Raw genomic sequence first — 9198 nt, forward strand, 5'->3', positions numbered from 1 at the left:
GGATAGCTTGTGGGCGTGATGTCAACAAACTCTACACACTACAGGAGAGGCAGTCACGTTCACAGGCACACACGTTAACATTTATTTAGCCTACATTAAATCGCAAATCGCAGCCTTTTATGCGGTTATGTAATCGCACAGCCTCACATCGCGATTGCGATTGCGATTAGATTAATCGTGCAGCACTACAAGTATTAACACAAATTCCAGCAATCACTGCTGTGTTTGTCAGCTCAATTATAGCAATCATTTTCCACAAAAGAAATAATCCAGTTCAGACTAACTTTTATTTACCAAAGTAAAATGAAAGCTTGGATCTTCTTGAAACACTAAGAAGCACTTAAGAGAAAAGAAATAAAAAGAAAAAAACATCTATAAGATAAAACATAAACAAATAAGATATATCAACATCTACTCTTTATGAACCCTGTAAACCCATTTGATACTGTAATTACAAAAAATGACCATTAATTATTTCACCATAAAAAATTGCGATCAGCTGAATTCCCCTCTGCCTCTATTCCTCCACTGCTCAGCAGTTTAATATAAAATGACGAAATGCCCACTGTTCTTACTTTGGGCAATGTCAGACCATTGATATCACTGCATTTGTAACTTCATGTCACATTCAAGTCCATCTTTGTGTGTGTGTGTGTGTGTGTGTGTGTGTGTGTGTGTGTGTGTACAGGAGACAAAGCTCTTGATGGCTACAGTAAAAAAAAATATGTCTGCAAGCTGCTCTTCATCTTTCTTCTGGGCCATGATATCGACTTTGGACACATGGAGGCTGTCAACCTCCTCAGCTCCAACAAGTACACAGAGAAACAAATTGTAAGTTTGTCCTCATGTTTATCCAGTGTCTTAAGTTGTCATGCATATATGTTTGTGTGAAGGGGTGAGCATTAAGGGGTATACAAATGCACCGACATATATTGTTTCTCCTTTACATGGTGGACTCACACTAAAAACTGTTTTCCCATGTCCCCTTTCAGGGTTACCTGTTCATCTCAGTGCTGGTTAACTCTAACAGCGACCTGATCCGTCTAATTAATAATGCCATCAAGAATGACCTGGCTAGCCGCAACCCGACCTTCATGAACCTGGCTCTGCACTGCATTGCCAATGTGGGCAGCAGAGAAATGGCTGAGGCTTTTGCTTCTCAAATTCCCAGCATCTTGGTGGCAGGGTTTGTACATAAACATTGGTGCATTTTAACTCTAAGTCTCAAACAAGCAATGAAGTTGTTACAGTTAGCCATAAAAAAAACAACTGATGGAAAATTTTAGATGTTAGTCAATAGTTTATTGTCAGTTTGGGACACTTGTAGCTCTTGGTTAAATTTAAAGAGCATCTGACAAAATAAGAAATTAAGAATGTAAGAGAATGTAAGAATTTTCGTTCTCATAGCAAAAGCAAACGCACACACACGGGCATTCAAATCAGCTTTTGAATTATAGTTATAATCCATAAGATCGTCATTATTTCAGACCTGATTTCTAGGTATGCGCAGCATTTGTTCTGCAATAGCTATTCATTGTATTTACATTCTATAATTGAATCTTATGCCTAGTTCAGACCAAAGATTCGCAATGAGACAAGTTGAAACAGGCAGCTACTTGCAATATGCCATTCTGCAACGTTCTAAAAACCTGCCGGTTCACTCCAATGCAACTAGATGAGACAGTGTGTCATCTCTATGCAACAACTCTCTGTACCTCTGTTCTGATTTCCATCTTTTCAGGCTTATTTTGTGGCTGAATAAAATTTGTAGCTTCTTAAAGCATGAATGAGGATAGTGATAGTGAGAAATGTGGTGATGAAATGGCAAAAACATAAAACGAGCATCACATGGACTGTATTCATAGTAAATACGCCACAATAATATGAATAACCAGTGCCAATTAATCAGTCAATGAGAGAGTGTGTGTGTGTGTGTGTGTGTGTGTGCGTGCGCGCGTGTGTGGCAGTGGGCAGCACATTTAGCAAGCAGCAACACCACCGTCCCACATTGTCACACCGTGAGGACAGAAACAGAGGGCTTGGCGGAGACAGAGCATCTGCTGCAGCAAGCGAACAAGCCGTCTGCTGTCATTTTGACTTGACCAGCAGACTTCACTGTAAGCTGATTGGCTGTTGAAACAGGTGACACGCTTTAAAATGGTTTAGTCTCGTCGCAAATCATTGGTCTGAACTGGGATTTAAAAAGTGGTTTTATTGTAAGTGGTGCAATCTGCCAATCCTGTGTGAGACTGAAATTGACTTCACATTGCAGGATGGATTTACAGGAAACAATGCATGCATGTATGTCAACATGTCTCTCTCCATCTACTGACAGCTCTCCTCTTGCTGTATCGGAGCAGGGTATTTGCAGTACCTCAAAAAGCCTTAGAAGGCTTAAAATTATATTTTAAAAATTTAAGGCCAGAAAGTATCTTTAAAAAAGCCTCATTTATATTTATGAAAGGTTTTTCATTTTTAAATGGTGCCGATTCAGGAGAAATCACTTGAACTCACAGGATTAAACATTGCATATTTAAATCTAAAATCAGTTGTCTGAATTGAGTCATTTGAATTGTATTTATGTGTTGGATTATGATGACTGAAGATGTATTCAATGAGGTCAAGATGTACTTGACTCTAACAGGGACACGATGGACAGCGTGAAGCAGAGTGCGGCACTGTGTCTGCTACGACTCAACAGGACCTCTCCTGACCTGGTGCCCATGGGTGAATGGACAGCACGAGTAGTCCACCTGCTTAATGATCAACACCTAGTAAGACTGTACCCGTGTCACGACTCCATACTACATACTGATTCTAAGCAGGCTTTGAGTGTGTAGTGTACTCACACCAGTGAAGTGACAAAATAAATCCAAAGCAGACCATATGCACACAGAATATGGTGGAGTGTGCTGTTGATATTATCCCACAAGGAAATGAACAAATGAAATGGAGTTGCTCACAGCTGGAAAAAGTTTGTATGTACTGTATTGTTTAGTATAAAATGTAATATGTGTGAATTTTTTTTGTATACTAGCTGCTAAACTGTACACAATGACAATAAGTATGCAGTACATACACCACAGAATTATTGTGTAGTCGGATTTGGAATGAAGTGTCTGTTTTGTTTGGCCAGCTCACTCTCTCTAATTGCTGTGAACCCAAAATACAATTCCCTTGGATGATGAAATACTATTGTCAGTTGTTCTCTAATGTCATTGTAAAGGTTTGTCTGTCTGTTGTCAGGGAGTGGTTACAGCAGCTACCAGCCTTATTACCACACTAGTCCAGAAGAGTCCAGAGGACTTCAAAACATCCATCTCACTGGCTGTGGCCAGGCTCAGTAGGGTGGGTGTCTTTCTGTAACTTCACAGGATACCAGGTCAAAGGTAAAATCTGATTTCAACATGTACTGATGTGTTATCTTGTTCTTGCTTGTCCAGATTGTGACTTCTGCGTCCATAGACCTACAGGACTATACATACTACTTTGTTGCTGCACCGTGGTTGTCTGTCAAATTGCTGCGCCTGCTTCAGTGCTACCCTCCACCTGGTATGGTACAGTACAGTCTTGTTTTCTGCTCGAGAAATTATGATCCAGTGTAGAAACATACAGTCCCGTCACCTGACAAGTGACTAGTGGAACTCTTATGGAACAGGACTGACAATGACACATATTTATGCCTCTGCACGTGTTCAGGCTGCACGTATCAGAGCATCAGCAGTGCACATTTGCGTTGACAGGGCAGGGCAATGAGGGACTGAGTGAATCAATACGCTGCATGCAGCTCAACAATGAAATGAGACTTTACCCATTTTAAACAGTCACATTTGTGGTACAGTTGCAGTGATTGGACAAAATTGCAAGGTCAAGCAGAATTTACAGGGATTGGCAGAATTTGAATTAACTGTTGCCATTGCTGCATCATGGAGGGACTGATTTGCTTTCCAGATTTGATATCCTTAACTTTACCATAAATTGACAACTCTTTGTGTGGCTAGTATCAGTTGGGTAAGCAGCACTGTTGTGTGTTGCAGTTAAGGCTGTTGACATGTAGACATAGATTCATTTCATTTGGTTTATTGGATTGAAATCAGTGAAACATTACACTGAACCTACTCCTTAAGTCATTGTCACCTTTTTCAAACACATTTATGACCCCTAAGGGTAATTGTATTATTTACCACACTTCCTGAATCCAGTTCCTTTTGTTTTCAACACTTATTTTGAAATGCTTTTCACTTGTGCTTACCAATCATTCCAGTTGGACAGACATACTGTGTCAATGTATTAAATAAATCCTCCCCAAATTACAAATGATCCCTTGTACATTTCTGTTCAGAGGTTGAATAAACAAGGTACATCATGTAAGTGAGGCTGTGCTAGAGGTGTAGGGAAGTGTATTTTTTCACTTTGGCAGAGCCACTGTATGTACCTCTACCTCCAGTCTTTATGCTAAGCTAAGAGAAACACATCTTGACTTCATCTTTGTATTTAAACACACAGGCATGATATCGGTGATAATCATCTTATCTTACACTCAGGAAGGAAGAGAATAAGAACACTGGTCAAAAAATTGAACCGCTGTATTCTTTGCCCAGTGCTTGGTGTAAGCATTGTTTGTGAGATGTTTATTCCCATAGTGTATCTAACTTGTAGAAAACTAGAATGCTTTGAATAGTTGCTATCATTTCCACCCTTGAACATAGTTGCATGAAGTGACTTCTGACACTAGATGGCACCAGAGTACAAAATGTAAAATGCAAAAAACCCTTTAGCAATCAGTCTTGATATAATATATTAGTTTGTCTATTTCTTTTGGATGATTAGGTGGCAAAAAACATTCCCTGAGTTTAGTTAGACATCCAGCAAACAACAACAACAAAAAAAACAGCAACATAGGCATGGAAGTCTGTAACGTCTCTCCATGTAATGTGACAATACATAGAGTGATTTGATTCATTGTAATATAACAACATGTATATAGATATGTGATGAGAGTAAAAGTCTAGGAGGTTCTAAGAACATAATCTTTATTGTTGTAGAGGATGCAGCGCTGCGTAGTCGTCTGACAGAGTGTCTGGAGACCATCCTCAACAAAGCCCAGGAGCCACCCAAGTCCAAGAAGGTCCAGCACTCCAACGCAAAGAATGCTGTTCTGTTTGAAGCCATCTCCCTCATCATACATCATGACAGGTTGGTGATATTCACTGTGAAGAGCTTTCAGCTGCTCATTGAATTCTTGGAATATCTCGGAATTGCAGAGATGTGTTCTAGTTTGAGAAAAATCCAGACACACTGGTTCATTATCGGGGTAATTTTACCATTAGCCTACTGGGTAGACTTTTAGAAAACAGTGTTAAGTTCCACCGTCTTGTATTACATCAGTTCAGTTGTAGCAGGCACTGGACTGTAATGCTGCATTAAAAACACCAAGAGTGTCTTCACACGTCACATCAAAGTTACAGAGCAAACCCAGTTGTCATGAGTTCACATTCCTCTGTTGTGTATCATTTGGGTGATGAAATGTGTGCTGGCATTTGGACACTACAGCTAGTTGTTGTGTCTTGTCTCTCAGTGAGCCCACCCTGTTGGTACGAGCCTGCAACCAGCTAGGCCAGTTTCTACAGCACAGGGAAACCAATCTCCGTTATTTGGCTTTGGAGAGCATGTGCACACTGGCCAGCTCAGAGTTTTCTCACGAGGCAGTAAAGACGCACATAGACACTGTGATCAACGCTCTTAAGGTGAGTCCTTCATCAGTTCTTTTTACTTTGGTTAATGTGAAAATGATGAACCTGGTGGTTGCTTGGTTGTTGTTTTTTAATACATCTGAACAGTGGGGAGCTATGAAATCTGACATTTACTACTAGGATTGTTATGCACTTTTTCAGATTATTAATTGATAGTTACCTTCTAAAATAAGTTATTGGGTGGAGCTTTTGGTCTTAAAGAGTGATTTACAAAGCCTTTTAGCACTAGGAGTAGCTCCTGAGTTTGAGAGAAGTTAGAGACAGTCCAGAGGATTCCTGGTAGGCTGCAGGTTATGTGACTTGTAATAGTGGGAGAAAACGCAACAGTGATGAACTTTTGATAACATACTTTGATGGTTGGCAAGTTAGTAAGAATAATCAGCCCACAGTGGAGGTTCTTAGCTGTGATTGAGCATGGAATTGTCATGCTTATGGAATTCTGTCTCCTACCCAGTCTTTTCTGGAGCTTTAGCTACTTTCCAATGCCTAGAAGTAATCCAGGAGGTTGTAATCATACCCACTGCAATCACAGAAAAGGCACATTTTAATATGACGATATAATGTAATAATCAGAAATTAGGAAGGACATGAATTACTGAACCAAACCATCCACCCAGGATGGCCATAACTCATTTTCAGCTGTTTTCCATGTTCACATTATCCATATTGTGGATGATGTCTGTGACACTTATGATCCTAAATGTTACTCAAGCACCTTTTGGAAACAATTTCAGCAATTCTCTTTAATCTTTTTTTCCAGCATTGACAGATATGCAATAGTCAACATATCGCTCATTTTATGCCCTAATGTCTGCGTACAACACTATCACATGCTAGCTGATAAAACCTGCCAGAGACATTTAGTCCTATATTCTGTTCATGTTTGTTTTATATACAGACAGAGCGAGATGTGAGTGTTCGCCAGCGGGCTGTGGATCTGCTCTATGCTATGTGTGACCGCAGCAATGCCAAGCAAATCGTGGCAGAGATGCTCAGCTACCTGGAGAACGCCGACTACTCAATCAGAGAGGAAATAGTGGGTCATCAGTACAGGCCTGTTCACCATTTAATTCCTCTGTGTGCAGCTCTTCAACTCAGACAGTTTCTTTTCAACATCAGGTGCTCAAGGTGGCTATCCTGGCAGAAAAGTATGCTGTGGACTACACCTGGTACGTGGACACCATTCTCAACCTCATCCGCATTGCTGGTGACTATGTCAGTGAGGAGGTGTGGTATCGTGTCATCCAAATTGTCATAAACCGAGATGATGTCCAAGGCTACGCAGCCAAAACCGTCTTTGAGGTAGGCATGAAGATTAATGCCATCACAGATCAGTGTGACTGCCAGTGTGACCCCTCAGCATCTGCCTCTTTGTTATAAGGGCACTTCTCTTAGCAAACTTGTCCATGTGGGCACCAAGAAAATTAAATGAGGGCTAAATGGGAATTGGCTACAACTGATTACACTGTGAGAATCCATACGTAGGTTCATTCACAAATGCTGAAAATGGCAAGCCCGTCCCCAGGCCTCACATGGGCCTGCACATTTAAAAACAGCAATGTCTTTTTCCATTCTATCGACAGGTCACCCAGACTAACATGCTACGTTTATAGTGCTGCAACTATGAATGTCCTGAGCTGTTCAGACATTTTTTTTAATGGATAGGTATGAACAAGGTGATTTCCAAACCTTGGGTTGCTCTGAATGCATGAACTGCCACACATGACTCATAGTGCTCTGTTTAAACACTTGAACCACACAAGGAAGGAGCGAGTCATTATAGAATATTATAGAAAGCCATTAAAGTTAAGTTGTGATCCATTTTTTTCAAAATGCAAAGTTATTCAGCAAATTTCTTCACATATGTCAACCTGCTTTACATTCACAGGCGAATTCACAATGGGTATAAAGCACAACTTTTGGGGGGCTAAACCTGCACAAATAAGACAAAAAGAAAACGTGTAATTCTCAAAGCACCTGCAAAGGGGGAAATGCAAACTTAACTGCGCTGCCAAGCAAATAGTGTTTCAGTGCTCCTGTGCTATTGACACATATTTAAATTAGGTAATATGCATACGTTTGTGGAGAAGTGGCCCCTTTCTATGTAAATGAGCCTCAGTGCAAAAACAGTCCAATTCACAAAGATCAGTTCTCATAGTTACACACAGTTACAGTGAAATTAATAGCGTCTTCAGAGAGTTGGTGTTAACTGGAGTGCACTGACAGACTTGGATATTAAATCCCAAATATGTTTTTTTCTGTCACATTTACATTTCTTGCCTGAAGTTTTGAGGAGTGCTTCTGCACCTTGTCAGTCAGGACTTGTAGTTCGTTGCCTTAGAATTTCAATTTTCCTTTTCTCTCTGCCTTTGAATGTCCTGCCTACTGTGCTCTTGGCGCAAAGGCAACATTTATACCTTGGCACATAGATAACTGCAACCAGACACCAAAAATTTGCACTCAGCAGCAACATCTTATGGGCGTGTTGCACTGTGATATTGTTAGTGCAATATGTTTTGTGAATCAGACCTTGAGACGGGGCAGATACGGCTTACAAGTGATGTGCAATTCATGATGCTATCAGAGGCCACGCTCTATTCTTTGTGAATTCGCCCCTATGTGTGCACTGTGCACCTGAATAATCAAGTAGTAGATATTCCTAACCCAATGCTGTCATGCTTTGTGAACACTTACAGGCGCTACAGGCTCCCGCCTGCCATGAGAACCTGGTTAAAGTGGGAGGTTACATCCTTGGAGAGTTTGGCAACCTAATTGCAGGTGACTCGCGCTCCAGGTAAACATCACCCACATAGTCGATTCCACTGTTTTGAAAGTCATGTCAAAGTCATGTTTTTAGTTCAGTTAATGTTTCAGCACAGGATATGTTTGTCCAATCTTCAAAAACTTTTTTTTTTTTTGTCCAGGTTTTGAGACATCTGAATTCATTTTTGTTTTTAGTGCCCATAGCATTGAAAATGACTTTTGAAAATTTCATAGCAATTTCTCTTTCCTGTTTTAGACTTCACTGTTAGTGTTTTCGCCAGGACTTTTCCTTCTGTTAAACTTCCTTTATATTAAGCTAACAATATCTTTATGGCCGGATACAACTAGGCTGAGTGCAAAAATATGTTTATTTCTAATAAGTGTTAACCAAAGCTTTAAACAAATGCTGCTGACACCAAAATGTTGTCTTAAAACTAAACATGGTGCTGTGTTTAGCATAGGAAAGAAGCAGAAGAGCTTAATATACTGGGGCAATATTGACTTCATCTTCAGGGTGTCCGCGGGGTCTTAAAAAGTATTAAAAGTTGATAAATCAAATGTTGGAAAATAAAGGCCCTTAAAAAGTATTAAAAAGTCTTAATCGCGATTTTATAAAGTATTAAATTTTCTTGGCATTCAAGCTTTGACAAAAAGTATCCATGAATGTATAATTTATTTTCCT

The 9198-nt window shown here is 40.1% G+C and overlaps 1 protein-coding gene across 3 annotated transcripts in view; it reads left to right on the forward strand.

The window, feature by feature from the left end:
* Nucleotides 1-9198, forward strand: part of LOC126390217 (AP-2 complex subunit alpha-2) — a 24865-nt gene that overhangs the window by 3733 nt on the left and 11934 nt on the right. For all 3 annotated transcript variants that reach the window (XM_050044427.1, XM_050044446.1, XM_050044437.1), the window contains 10 exons: nt 689-831; nt 993-1186; nt 2645-2774; nt 3247-3348; nt 3444-3552; nt 5046-5196; nt 5579-5747; nt 6652-6789; nt 6873-7055; nt 8450-8547. In XM_050044427.1, the coding sequence (XP_049900384.1) occupies nt 689-831; nt 993-1186; nt 2645-2774; nt 3247-3348; nt 3444-3552; nt 5046-5196; nt 5579-5747; nt 6652-6789; nt 6873-7055; nt 8450-8547 (1417 nt within the window). The remainder of the gene's footprint in view (nt 1-688; nt 832-992; nt 1187-2644; nt 2775-3246; nt 3349-3443; nt 3553-5045; nt 5197-5578; nt 5748-6651; nt 6790-6872; nt 7056-8449; nt 8548-9198) is intronic.

The sequence above is a fragment of the Epinephelus moara genome, chromosome 1, assembly GCF_006386435.1.
Source record: "Epinephelus moara isolate mb chromosome 1, YSFRI_EMoa_1.0, whole genome shotgun sequence".
NCBI lineage: Eukaryota > Metazoa > Chordata > Actinopteri > Perciformes > Serranidae > Epinephelus > Epinephelus moara.